We start from the raw sequence: 14,931 nt of genomic DNA on the forward strand, positions 1-14,931 counted from the left end.
TGTAATTTCTCCATTAAATTATTAAATACTAGCTTTTCCCCGCGGCTTCGCGACGGTAACTGGGGGTAGGGGACAGACTCTATTTAATAACTTTCTTTATTTAGTTACCAGACTATTTATTGTACATAGCAAAAATATCCGGAATTGCCTGGGTCTGTAATAATTATGAGTAACAGTCGTACTTTTATTCGTTTTTTTTTTTTTCTGTAACTGAAATAACTCAAAACACACTTTGACTTGATTAAAAATCGAGCTTGTTCCTTACCCATAAAACTAAAATAGCAATAAGTATGAAGAACAAAATAGTACTCTTTTTTAGAAACGAAAAAACGACATTTAAGAATATTCAAATTTGAGAATTTCCAAAATATGAATTTAAACTTCATTTGTTTAAAAAGATTTATCTTTTTTGTGCAATCACATTGCTTATTGTTCTCACTTGACTGTCCTTGGCGTTACGCTGATTTTATTTCCCCCCGCCTCCCTCTGCAGCACCACCGTCGACCGACTTCTCCCAATGCTGCTCCTCTAGCGAAAACCGTCTCCAGGTTACGTCCATATCCTACACACGCATGCAAACATACACCTACACACAAACACACCTACACACACATCTACACACACAAACCCACACACCTACATATACACACATACACACACTCACAAACTCATGCCTGTACACAGACACAAATACACGCCTATACATACATACATACACACACACACACGCCTACATATACACACTCATGATTGCGAAAAACATAATTTGAATTCAAAACGTCAAAATTCAATTTTTTTTTTTTTTTTTTGAACATATTCTAAAATTTTCTCTATATTGCTATTGAAGTACAAACTTTTAAAAAAATGTAACTACCTGTAATCCCTTACTGTGATTTAAAATGTGACCAAATTTGCCGTAATCGTTTTGGGATACCTTGGATAAGGCTTCCCCTCCCTACTTTTAAAAACTGTGTTGTACTAATTTTTATCGAAGAGATAGTGTCGCCAAATACTGAAAAACTTCTGATGACCATAAAACGATGCTACCCGAAATGTTTCCAAAAAAAGTAGTAAAATTTGACAATTGTTTGAAATTCTGCGCAAATTTGTGCTGTTTATGGATTTGCTTAATTTAGTTGGCGGATTTTTTAGATATTAACAAATGATTTAAGGAAAGGAATATCAAATGGCGATATTTTGGTTATATGGTAAAATCACGAAACAGTATTCGCGTAGTCTTTAGCTTAAAAAAGGCGACAATTGAAAAAATTGCAAAATGCCTTAGCTATTGAAATGATTCCGCAAAAAAAGTTAGGCGAGATTTTTGCTAATCGATCAAGTACCCAGTCAACACAAAAAAATTTAAAAAAGAAAAAAAGAAAATTAATTTGAATTCTGAAATTTTGAATTCAAATTATGTTTTTCGCAATCACGAATTAAGACAGGAACCTACTCATTGGAGTTATTGTTTCTAGAAACGGCTCCTGTCCCCCCCCCCCCCCCAAGTCTGCCTCTCCTCCTGGGCGGTTACGTGTGCATAGTGTGTGTGCGTAGATTTGTGTGTATGTACGTAGGCGTGTGTGAAGTCGTATGTGTGTATGTGTGTGAACGTGCGTGTGTGTAGGACATGGACGCCTTCGACCAGGAGAAGTGGATAGCTCAAAACCGGAGCAGCCGCGCCGCGCCGCCAGCAGAGGACGGTGGGCGGTGGTGCTGCAAAGGCTTCTGGTCCAAGCTGAGAAAGGCACGGACGCCAAAAACGGTCAAATGGGAACAATAAGCAATCGTGATTGCTCAAAAAACCCATTAATTGCCTCAAAGTTGCGTTAATCCGGAGAATAATTAGCCAAATCCATGTATTATTTCCCAATCTTGTGCATAAATCTTACTTTAAGATTTGAATTGAGAAAAGCCTTGAACAGTCAGACGAAAAGCAAAAATAGTCAACAATACAACAATTTTCGCTATCGACAGGGAGTTGAGATGTTCAGTTAAAACAGAAAACGAATGAAAGTGGCGATTGTTTCCCACAATTATTACTGACCCAGGCAACGCCGGGTATTTTTGCTAGTTGTCTCGTATTTCACCTACATATAATGGTTCATGGTCATTTGTCAATGAGAAATATTTTTAAAAACATTCTGAAAATGTTGCATCTAAATCAAATGCGCGGAGTCGCAAAACTTTAAATGGCAGTTTTAAGTACGACTTTTTGCGCTTAGCACGGTAGTCTAGTTTTTTTTTTTTTTTTTTTTTTTTTTTTTCACTTATGAAACGACATATCTTCACAACAGAGTAATTAAATTATGCTTTTAAATAACATGAATACTAAATTTAAAGTGTAATGGGGATTTTTCACAGATGTAAGCTAATTGGTAGCAACAAGAAAAATATACTTCAAAGGAAAAACCAAAAAACAAGAAGTGAATTTGCTTAAAGTTTCGTACATTCCCCAGTGTCTGCCAAAAAAGTAGCTACAAAAATTTAATTACTAAAATCCAAAAAAAAATCAATACATAATTTAAATAAAATATAAATTAAGAAGGTATAGGGTAGCTCATGTTAAAATAACTTCAAACTTCCAAAATAATTGAAATATTTCCAAGATGCAAAAGGATTGAAATCTGCTGCCATTTTCGGCAAAGCACGTGTTTCGTTTAACATGCAAAGCGGAAAGCTTCCAAAAAATTAATTTTAACAAAATGAGTTATTAATTGGAAAAATTCTTATTCCCTGACATTGGTAGACAAGGGCGCCATCTATTGAGAAAAAGTTAAACTTTTGATGGTTGATGGAAAAAACTGCAAAAACGGGATAAAATCGTAAAAAACCGGAAATCGGGAAATGGAAGCAAAAAACGGGAGTCTCTCGTTAAAAACAGTAGACTTGTCAAGTATGCAACATGCATTTTTATTTTGAAAAACATCATTAAACTCTTTGAATAGAGTCAGTTTTCTTTTTATTTTCAAAATTTACATTAATTTAGAATCAACAAGACTAAAGAAGTTGCGAGTATTTTGAAAAACCAAATATATATATATATATATATATATATATATATATATATATATATATATATATATATATATATATATATATACTGGTGTGCAAAAATTAAGGACGAAGTCGAAAAATTAGCATATCAGCTGAACGAAGAGGCAGAGCGGACAGAAAGACCAATCAGGAGATTAAGTAAGCTGATGTACGGTAGCACATGCGCAGATATGCAGGCAGACGTAATGGGGGAGTGTCCGAGTAGTATAAAGCATGTTGTCGGTGTAAGATCAGTATTTCTGGCAAAGAGATTGCACGCCGTATAGAAGTTAAAATCACACCGAGTTGCTGCTTCAGAGAGAAATGGCGAATAATCAATCTGCTAGACGACATCTGGATGCTTTTACCCGAGGTCGAATCATTGGGAAGCTGGAGGAAGGCCGCAGTGTGACAAGTGTAGATGCAGAGTTCGAAATTGCTCACAGCATCGTTTCACGACTTTGGAGACAATTTCAAACTACAGGAACAGCTATCCGGGGGTTCAGTAGTGGTCGTCCACAAGGAACCACATCCGCAGATGACCGGTATATTGTCTTACAGGCCAGAAGAAACAGACGGCAGACAACGGGAGAAATCGCTAGACACACGACACAGGCGACTGGACGACCGATATCGCGTTTTACCGTGGCCAGAAGACTGCACGGCGGTGGTTTGTTTGCACGACGCCCTATACGGTGTGTACCTCTAACGCCTACTCATCGGAGAAGGCGTTCTCTGTGGTGCCGGGAACACCGGAATTGGAGAGACAATGAATGGGGACGAGTACTCTTTACAGATGAGAGCAGAATCAGTCTGAGTAGCGATTCTCATCGCATACTCATCTGGAGAGAGCGGGGAAGCCGCAATCATCCCTCGAACATCATTGAAAGGGACAGGTATGGAGGTCGCGGTGTTCTCGTTTGGGGAGGCATCATGCTTGGTAGTCGTACAGACCTTCACATATCACGACAATGCACCATGTCATCGCACAGTAGCTGCCGAACAGCTCTTAGAGAATGAGGATATTGAACGTATGGATTGGCCGGCACGATCTCCGGATCTCAATCCCATCGAGCATGTATGGGATTTTCTAGGCAGACGCTTGGCAGCTCGTACCTTACCACCAGTAACGATTCGGGAGCTTCAATTGGCGCTGCAAGACGAATGGGCAGCACTGCCCCAACAACTCATTAACACCCTCATTCTCAGCATGGGCAGACGCTGTGAAACCTGCCTAGCAGTCGGGGGAGATCATATCCCCTACTAAAGACCGGATGTTTCTTGCTGGACACCCATCACAGGGATGTTTCGGCCTTCAGTCGCATTGCGCTCCATGCTACTTTTTCAATAAAGCTTTTTTTTATCCCTCTGATTTGTCTTTTAGTAAGTGTTGCTTACATTACACATGTCCCTTACGTATTGGGGATCTTACGATATTAAATGCGTTGATTTGGAAAGCTTTTGTACAAAGTTATATTGAAAAAACCGTCTCGTCCTTAATTTTTGCACACAAGTGTGTGTGTATATATATATATATATATATATATATATATATATATATATATATATATATATATATATATATATATATATATATATGCATAAAATGTATAACTGAGTAAAATATATCTTTATCCAACATATTTTTAGAAATCTATATTTGTATTTTATCACTAGTATTTAAGTAACAGCAATCTTTTAAAATCCCAATAAATTTTATTTTTTAAATTTTGTAGTACTTGTGTGGTGAAAATATGCCAATCTTTATTTTCCAATGCTGCCATAATTCGATCTTTATCTATTTTGATTTATTTAGTACTATTATTTCTTGTTATTATATATATCTCATACTGTAATCATACAATTGGATAAACTCCCTTCAACGACAAAATATTTGCTAAGAACTTTTTAGAAGAAACATCATTGCAGTGCACATTCGTTTCATCCATTTTATAGTGAAAGAAAACTTGATTCTGTTTTTTTTCGTTTAAAACCTAAGAAAAGTCAAACAGAGTGCTAAGGTTTTATAAAATAACCTACATACATATTATAACAAACTAAGCCTAACTTTTGCCTCACTACCAAAATAACTTTCTAAAAGCGATAAGGCTAAAATAAGGAACATGTTCACAAAGTGGAATTTCGGCGAAAAGAAGTTGTAAAATATTTACAACAGCAAACATCACAATCCTGTTTCGGAGAAATCTCCTTAGAGTGTTTGTGAAGTGATTTTTTTTTTCAAAACATTTAGATCAAATGCTTCAAAATGGGTTTAATTTTTTAGTCCTTTTTTTGTTTTTCATTACATTGTTCAGAATTTTCCTTTTTCACAAAAATCTATTACGAGGCTCTTCTCAATTTATGACGTCAGAGTTCATCCTTTTTGCATTCTTTATACGCTTCGAAATTTTTTTCGCCAAACGTGTGGTTATTAAATAATATATTCAGAAAGCTCGCTAACAGCGTCCTCCTCTCGCCAACACCGTTGAAGATTATCTTAAACTTCGTTTTAAGTTCTTTAATTAATTTCAAAAACTTTCCGAGGGAGAACCCCCGCATTAAAGATCGTCTGAAATTGCATTGTTAGAGCTACAGTTCGAGCAATTTCTAGGGGAGAGCCAGAGCCCCTCAACTCCTCACTTCTCTAAACAATTGGAGGTAACAACTACGTTTTTAAAAAGTTTCAAAAAATGAGCAGAGGAAGCGTCTCTGAAACTTTTTCCCCTAACATTGCCAAAAAATAGCCTAAAATGCATTTTTAAGACTACAATTTCGAAAATTTCTCGGGGGAGAAACTCCCGAACGCCCACTCTTGAGTGAATCATACGCTTACTATAAGGTTCATATTTCTAATACATAGATCAAGTTTTTGACTCCATTCTAAACCAGAAAAGCTAAAATCCTCTCTCTAAATTTAAGATGCTTTTTGAAAAAATTCAGATACCACCGATTTCATACACTTGCCTAATTTTTTGACGTCGCCATGGTCCTGCATCCCTTTTCCGGTAGTTATCTACAACTCTCAGGCTCCCTGGTGCTACCCCTATTACTGGAGCTCTGCGCAAGCCCCTGACAAGAATCATTTAGAATACTAAAACACATTACGTTCTGTTCATACAATGGAAATATTTACTCACTTTTTTCAATAAAACCATGTTCTGAAAATGAATAACTTTCCTTGTTTTAGGCGTTCGTCAAGGATTACATGATTACTTTCGTCCGGCTACTTTTGGGAGTTGACCAGGCACCTGGATCTGGATTCTTATCTTCGGTAAGTCAAGTGATGATTTCATAACAGATTCGTTGCGCAACAGTAACACAAAACACATTAATAGTGAATCGACAGTCATTTCCGAATCTACAACTCGTGGTCTAATGGAGAAAAATATTTTTTGACGGTGGAGTAAGTGACAGCCGATCAGAACTCCTGAAGATTGGCACTTCTACGTGCTAGCCTTTCTGAGTTTTTTTCAACAGAATGAGCTGCAACAAATGCCATTCACAGATGAAGAGATTTTTTTGCATACAAAGGTTGTTAGTTGTGCTCATTACTCATACACTTAAACCTCTTTTTATGAGATCTTTTTTTATGCGATTTTTTTTCCTTTTGTGCGGAATATTAAAATTTAAATCAGATTGGGATTTAATTGACGAAATTATTTTTAAAACTAGTGCGAGGTCCTATCTTACATTGACTAAATAGGCACACCGATTGGAAGTCACTGTGACCTCCCAAAATTTTCCTTATTCGGGAAAATTCGTCTGAGTGGGGTGACGGCACCAGTAACAGAGAAGGGTCTAGTAACAGACAGTCATAAGTTTGGATTTAAATAATAAGAATTTTAGGCGGGTTAAACTGATGTTGCTGTGGTCAATGAATTCGGTGCAACTATCTAGTGTTATCAGAGTGAATTTCATGAGTCAGTTGGTATTTACGAGGCAGTAGTGGAAGGTTATGAATAGCTATCACGAGGTAAGCTGGTGTTTCATGCTGCAGCTAGCTGTTTACGTTAAGATGGTGAGTGCTTTCAACCATCATTTTCCATTGTAAAATGTCAATATGAGTGCATGCTGGAGGCATTTTTAATGTTTGAACTATGCTCTTTTGTTTTCACATCGTTTTTCGCGCTCAACCGCTTCTAGTGTGAGTTTTACCTATGTCTGTTACTCATCTCCAAAAAAATAGTTTTTCTAGTAACAGACACCCATGTCTGTTATTGGTCCTTGAAGCCTTTTTCATTTTTTCCTTTTTTTTTCGTTCCAGAAGAGGTTATTCATTGATTGGATTGTGCCTACAGGTTAAATATTGAAAATCGAACAACGTGACTAGTGCCAGACAGGGTGTCTGTTACTGGTCCAAAAGGGTGTCTGTTACTCATGCCATATTTTTGTGGAACTTCAGAATAGAGAATACACCTCTTTTTTCAGTTCAAGATGCTCCCCCCCCCCCTCTCTGCTAAGAATTTTTGTTACAGTGAAGATCAGATGCAAACAGCCTTATTGTATGTAAATAGTAATAACATGAGTGTTGCCGCTTCAGCAAGAAAAAATAAGAGTCATAAGAGTTACACTTTTGAACAAAGTGAAAAGAGTTAATCCTATCATGAGCAGGATGGGTTCAGTCTCAGTTCTTTCAAAGGACAAGGAGAAAATACTGGAACTCTGGATACCTTCATCATCTAAAGCAGGGTTTCCGATATTAAAAGAAGAATTTTTAGACAGTGTGTAGCTGCTCTTTAAGGAATTGGGGAGAAATAACTCTTTTACTGATGGATGAACTGGGAAATCATGGTATAATGGTTTTCTTAAACGGAACCCTTCAGTCGCTCATATTATCAATGAAAACCTCACATTGTCCCGTTTAAAAGTTTCTAGGCGACTGGTTCAAGACCGTTCACGACTATTTAAAAGAAAAAGACCACAAGCACCAAAGTATTTTAGGAAATCAAAATCAAATTTTTAATTGCGACGAAACTTAATTTTTTCTCAACTCAAAGAAATTCCGAGTGCTTGCAATTACAAGTGACAAAAATGTATATACCAAATGTTGTGAACAATGATGAAAAATAATGTGTCAGTTTTATTCACTGTAAACGCTGCTGGGCATTTTCTACTACCAACAGTGATCCATAAATACGTAAGAATCCCAGATAGCATTTAGTTCAGTATGCCCCATGGTTGGGGATTAGGAAAGTCGGATTCAGGATAGATGACAAACAAGACGTATTTTGAATTTCTGGCCAATGTATTTCAGCTATGGCTAAAAACTCAAAGGCCCCTTCAAAAAAGCCCTTGTTTATACTCAAGCCGCTCCTGTTCCTGCTATGAGTGTAAGTATAAAATCCAACAGCAACAGTAGAACACAAGTAGCAGATATTAGTTCACAAAAGTGTCAAAGCGAGTTGTTGAAAAAACAGAAATACAAACAGGAACAAGAAGAGGCTAAGAAGATATGAGCTGAAGCAAGACTTCAATAAAAAAGGAACAGAAAGACATCAAGAAAAAGAAAGCAGAAGAAAAGATGAAGAAAAGGAGAGAACAGAAAAAACTAATAACAAAACCACGAAATTGTGGAATCCAGCTTCGAGTTCAGAAAAAAGGAGAAGAATTATGAAGAAAATTGATTACCTACGTATTTTTATTTTTACATTTGCATTGTTTAGTAAAGAGGCTGTTATGTAAGTTGCCTTCCTACTTATATTACAAGTAAAATGTTTCCAATTTGGAAGTTTAAATCCAGATAATTGCACGTGTTTAAATATAAGTTTTGTTTGTAAAAACCAAATCCTCTCGATGTAAATTCTAATTTATTTCATTTTTTGTGATGAAAATTTTCTTCCTGGGTAGGTACTCAATTATTGTTTATTTGAATTTAAAGGCTTTTGCCCTAGAAATGAAGAATGTTTGTAAATTTTTAAGGGAAAAAAAGAATTTTGTCAATTACTCATACTTAGAATTGACTAATTCAGAGGATCCAGAAGCAGCCAAACGTTAGATGAGATGTTGTTGCATGGGAGAAAAATAGTTTTAAAAATCTAAATACATTAAAAGGATTATAAAATTGAATTAACCTGAGAGCGATGTCTTAAGCATGTCTGTTACTGGTGCCGTTACCCTACTCGGCGAAAATTATCCACTTGGTTTATTTTGATTTCGTATAAATATTACAATTTTGTAAGTTTTTGGGTTATTTTCTGTGAGAATTTTTTCATGCGATCCCTATCCACCGCATAAAAAGAGGTTCGGGTGTATATTAGTAGCAGGCAGAAAATTCCTTGACTTATAGATGTATTCTTGCTTTTGTGTGAGTGTTTGGGCGATAATTCTGAGTCACCTCCCACGTCATATAGCAAAGCAAACTAACGGTCGATGTTATCCAATTTTTCTGTCAGAGGTTTTATCCAGGGCCACGGGAACCACATAGAAGAGGGGGGGAAGGCAGGAAGTGCAATTGAAATTTTTGGGAGGAGGGGGATTTTGATCACATTTATGAAGAGGGGGATGCACTATTGCCTTTGGAGTGGCATCCCTTTTTTATTTGAACGACTTCTTATTGTTTATTATAACCAAAAAGAGTGCAAAGTTCCCTTTTTGCTTTACTTACTTTTCACAAACTTTAAGTTAAAAAGACATAAGAAAATAAAAAGGAAAAATAGAAAAACACTATGTTATATTTTCCCTTACAAAATTCAATCGAACAAAACCATTCCATCTTTTCAATGCCATTGTGCGATACTCCCCCCCCCCCCCTCCTTTACTAATGCTATTCGAAGTCCACTCTCAATAACTCGAAGTTCCAAGGGACAGGTTAAAACGTTCGAGTTATTGGTAGTTCGAATGATGGGAAGTTTCCAGAACAGTCTCAAGAGTTCGGGACCCAATAAAAACATCGAGAAGAGGAATATTCGAGTTATAAGTTTCGAGTTATCGAGATTCGTCTGTATTTCCTCTTGAAGAATGCACCTTTCATTATTTTCGCACGTTAATATTGAAGGGTTTGATTTATGAAATCCGTTTGTTTTTTCAGATTCGAATCACAAAAGATGACCTATGGATGAAAACCTACGGTCGATTATACCAAAAACTCTCTTCCAGTACCTATGAAATACCAATCGGGGTATACAGGACGCAGAAATCTAACCTTGCAGAAACATCTTCGGTAAGTTGAACCAGGGTTTTTGTATTCCAAACAAAATTTCCATTAAAAACTCGTTTTATTGTTACTTAATATTTTTGACGTTGAAAAAACAATTCTAAAAAATTGGAAGGCCTGACCAAAGTAAGTTTTAAAGAAAAAAATTCAACTGTCTATACACATATTAAAGACATTAGATTTCTATATTCACATGTTTTATTCATCAGATGAGCCTCGATTTGATGGACGATGAAGATCAAATTGCTCAACGAACAGACATGGAGAGACAAGAAATCAGTAATTTAGTTAGAAACAGAATGAAAGACCTTTGTCTTCCAACTGAAGATTACGGTAAGTCATATCAGTCAGTTTTTCATTGTCCTTGTCCACCAAACATTTGGTATGTTTTAAATGCTAAAACACAATTTTTCAAATGGACTGCTCACTCAAGATAGAAATATCCGATAGAGATCAGAAATTGATGTACTCCTTTTTGATTTGTACTCGAATATTGCAATTACAGGTTACAGGTCTGTCAGCACTTCCGCGTTTTGCAGAAGCTTTCCACATTTTAACGCTATCTTCTGCTCCTCCGCCGTTTCCCCTCCCACTTTTGAACGTATTCTTTATGTAATTCTATCTATTAGAAAATCAAATAGGATACAATTTTGTTTCGTAACAAAACTACGGCGGGAGCGAGTTACTCCGTGATGTAGTAAATTCTACTTCAAGTCAAATTACACTTGAGTGTCATAAATGCCGCATTGGCTAAGAAATTTCTTCTTTTCTGCAAAAAAACTGCACCAAATAATGTCAGCTCGGGCCGGATGATTATCCGTAAATATGATTCATTCGCATATAACGTTCGATTTTAAAAATGTAAATTTTGTTACGTGAAATCTTCTGCATTTTTACCTATTCCTTATACAATTTTCTTCCGAGCCTCAGCATACTGAAAAGAGAGGTTGGCAGGTATGTAATTCCCCCCCCCCCCCACTTCAAAATGGAATTCATTAGTTTATGTAACTATAAACTTTTTTTAAACTCTATTAGATAGGACATTGGAGCCATTCAATAAGTCACCATTTCTAGATGTATCGACCCTAAATTTCGTCGTAAAATTCGCGATGCTGAAGCCAATCTTGTTGGAAACGGATTTTTTATTCAGAGGTATCAACTTCTCAAATCTGTTTCTTGTGATCTTTTCTTCCCCCTCAAGGTAGGAAAGTTTAGTTAAAACGGGTAACCAAGCTGTCGCCAAATATAGTATACATAGAGCATACGCAAGATGCGAACATAGAGCTTTGAAAACAATTTTATCCAGTATCCACTAAGCAGCGATTTACCGCCTCATATTTAAAACAATATGACTGGTGAAACATTAGTCACTAAATGTTTATATTGCTTATCAATATTCTCTGTTGGTCATTCGATTTGTTAAACTTCCTATTTTACTATGCAAAGCGCGATCTAGAGGAGATTATCTATATACATAGATGGCTACTTCTGTATGTATGTTCGGGGTAAGCTTCAAAGCTACTGAACCGACTTTATCCATTTTTTCACCATACGTAGCTACATTATCAGGAAGAAACATAGGCTATAATTTATTCCTAAAACACTTAGTTTCAAAAAGTTATGATGGAAAACAGTAAATTTCATGTAATTTCCCCCATTAAATGATTAAATGTAAAACCCATTGTTACAAAAATTCGTTTGCCTAACAACAGCAATGTTAATAGTAATTATAATGAAAATCTTGAATCAAGGCTTCTCTGGAGCAAGCATGAAGTGTATTCTCTGTCATTACTTTCTTAGGATTTATTTTCTCATCTATGGTTTTTTTTTTTTTTTTTTTTTTTTTTTTTTTTTTACTATTGCTTACTTCTATATTTTTTGATGGCATGGCCACGTGATCTAACAGCTGCGCTTTTTCTTCACTATTTCTTTCTTTTTCCATCCGCCATTTCTATGCAAGCAGCCGCTGTAGGCAGTTGCTTGCATAGAAAGGGTAATGGCGTAAAAAGGCGAACCAGCTGAGCGCTGCAAACGGATAGTTTAAATATATATTCTTTTTTCTTTTTTTTGAAGTTCCATGAACGAACCTCTGATCTACCCAATGCACAAAATTTGGTGATAAATCGCTCACCCGTTGCAGCTATAAGAAAAGTTTTACATGAGACCACCCTACTAGATGAATTAGAAAAAATCGCGGTGTACAGCTAGATTATCATGAAGTATGAAATCTCGGCTTCAAAACTGTTTGGTTTCAAGACTAAGCCGATGGTCTTATTCGTGCTATCTCAATAGTAGAATATCTGATTGCTAATCAATATTCAGTGTGTAACAGCAAGAATTATTTGTAGCTACCTTATCCAAGCCTGTCATTTGGGTATCATGGAAAGGGCAATTGTGCTTCCTCTTGGCTTTAAGAAACAATGTATTTATATATAAGGGTGCTGTTTTTTTCGCATAATATGCACAAAGTATGTGCCCTTCCCCCACTCCCACCATCCCAGTAAAGAAATGGCGAATCAGAGAGAACGTAGTGATAGAGTTTCAAGTGATAAGAAACTTTTTTTTATATATATATATTCAGTTACTAAAGCTAGCACTGAAGGATTTAAGAGAATTCAAATGAGTTTCAGTGATTGGTTGTGATTGATAAAAAGGAAATGTGAAAAAAACTGAAAAGACAAAAAATAACTCATGCAAACAAACATTCTTTTTTCTCAGAGAGAACAAAGAATTTCCTAATCCAGATCCACAAACGGCTGGAGGGTTTTTATTGGAGTAGCAAAACTGAACGAATGCAAATCTGACTGATTAACCAGCCATCCACTGGAATAGTCCATCGTAAAACTAAAGGCTCCGCCTCAGTAGGCTCAGGTTTGAGTTCCGGTTAGGGCGTGGATGTGATTTCTCGGCGGAACACTTCCTTCTATCATGTCCAAAAGGTTCGGATCCCACTTTCCGATTCCGAGTCACAACTGACTACAACTGTATTTATGTCGAGGACTGCATACTAAATGCCTTGCCTCCATTATTTTTTATACCGATAGATGGCAGCACCATCACCGGATCGTACAGTTAATGAGAATTTAGAACTAGTCCAGGAGCTAATAGCTACCTGGTGCTAGCACCCCCAGAGGTATCGTTTCACTTGGAGGACATTGAGACCACGAGCATATTTAACGTCGCCCAGTCCCCTTTAATGACGACGGTGGATCTTCGACCATCGAGGTTCGAACTCAGGACCCTCCGGCCCCGAATCCGACACTCTACCGATCGGGCTACCACGGCCCGGATCCCACTTAAAGACACAGTTCTGCCAGTGTTCCATAACGGTACTTAGTAATCGTTTGTCTGGAAAAATATAAGTGCAAGACATTGCCGGGCCTTTGGGTTACTACTAAAACGTGCAGTGAAGAGCTTCTTCACAAAACTTGTCTGGCTTGAAAATTTCTGAAAAAATATCGATAGGATGAAGAACAACAGTTCAACAGTAGCAAAATGTCCGTTATCCTTCTTCCCAAACATAAAGCGAGTTATATTCAGTAAGTTACAACCCTATAGCCAGGGCTAAGGCAGAAATACATGAAATACACCGCCAGCTCACTCAATTGACTGAGTCAATTGACTGGTGTATTTCATGTATTTCTACTTTACCCCAGGCTATAGAGCGGTAACTTACTGAATATACCTGCCTTGCCTTCAATATTCGAGTTGAACCGAACAATTACTTCGGTCACTCGTCTGGTCAGTGCTAATTCTGTATTAGAAACCAGTTTGTTTGGCTCTCTGGGCTTCCTTAAGAGGTTTTTCACCTCCAGCTTAGTCACTCCTATGCCGGGCTGATGAGTGTGTGGTGGAAATGTGGTTAAATTTCAAATCGTTAGAAAACGAACCACCAAATTAAACAAAAAAAAAAAAAAAAAAAAAAATGAGGAAAAATTTTTTAGGCCGACCGTATTTGAAGTGTTTCCGCAAAACTCCAGGACGTCTCAATTTTTGGTGCCTACGTGGAACACAAGAGAAAAAGTTTGACTTACCCCAACGTTGTAAACACAAGAATAACCACAATTTTTGCGCATGTGAAGATTTATTCCGATGATTATCATTTACACGACGAATACCAAGATCCTAGGGAGCTCCCGCGGAGTAATCAAAACTTTGCAGAACATGGAATGGAATTTAAAAGATTAAAATGTAAAAAAAAAATGAGGTAGATTAAGTTCTAAGTCCAGTCTATTGCAGGGATTCAGGTTGTCACAGCAGAGGGATGTGCATCGCACATGGGGAGATTAAAAAAGGGCGCGGCTTGTTGTTGCAGCTAAGAACTCATCAAAGTGACATCGGCGAGGGAGATGATCTAAAACCCACATGGAGCTGGCTACTATACCACGGCGATGACTGAGAAATCTCCATTACTCACGAAGAAAATGGCACAGCGGGAGTCAGAACTAAATTCATGTCGACCGCACATACCGCTTCTATTATCATGGTCTCACCAGATACAGTGACATCACCTGCCTCTTCGATCTTATGCAAGGGTCACAATATGAAAAAACATGATTTTGATCCGTGCAGGATCGGAGCTACTTCCACGTGGACGCGAACATTTTTCTTTCTTTTTTTTTTGGTAAAATCTTGGCTAAATACTGGATCAACTTTGGAACTAAACCGTCATTTGTTGAAAGAAACATGGCTGCATGGCTCCTGTGTAATTACTTCACAATTCACATCGTTTTGCAAGCAGATGC

General features: G+C 37.0%; 1 protein-coding gene across 1 annotated transcript in view; it reads left to right on the top strand.

The window, feature by feature from the left end:
- LOC129220636 (potassium channel subfamily T member 1-like) overlaps positions 1 to 14,931 on the top strand; it is a 173,994-nt gene that overhangs the window by 151,505 nt on the left and 7,558 nt on the right. Inside the window, exons 25-27 of the mRNA XM_054855066.1 lie at positions 6,221 to 6,304; positions 10,061 to 10,192; positions 10,396 to 10,519. Of these exons, the coding sequence (XP_054711041.1) occupies positions 6,221 to 6,304; positions 10,061 to 10,192; positions 10,396 to 10,519 (340 nt within the window). The remainder of the gene's footprint in view (positions 1 to 6,220; positions 6,305 to 10,060; positions 10,193 to 10,395; positions 10,520 to 14,931) is intronic.

This window comes from Uloborus diversus, chromosome 4 (assembly GCF_026930045.1).
Source record: "Uloborus diversus isolate 005 chromosome 4, Udiv.v.3.1, whole genome shotgun sequence".
Classification (NCBI taxonomy): Eukaryota; Metazoa; Arthropoda; class Arachnida; order Araneae; family Uloboridae; genus Uloborus; species Uloborus diversus.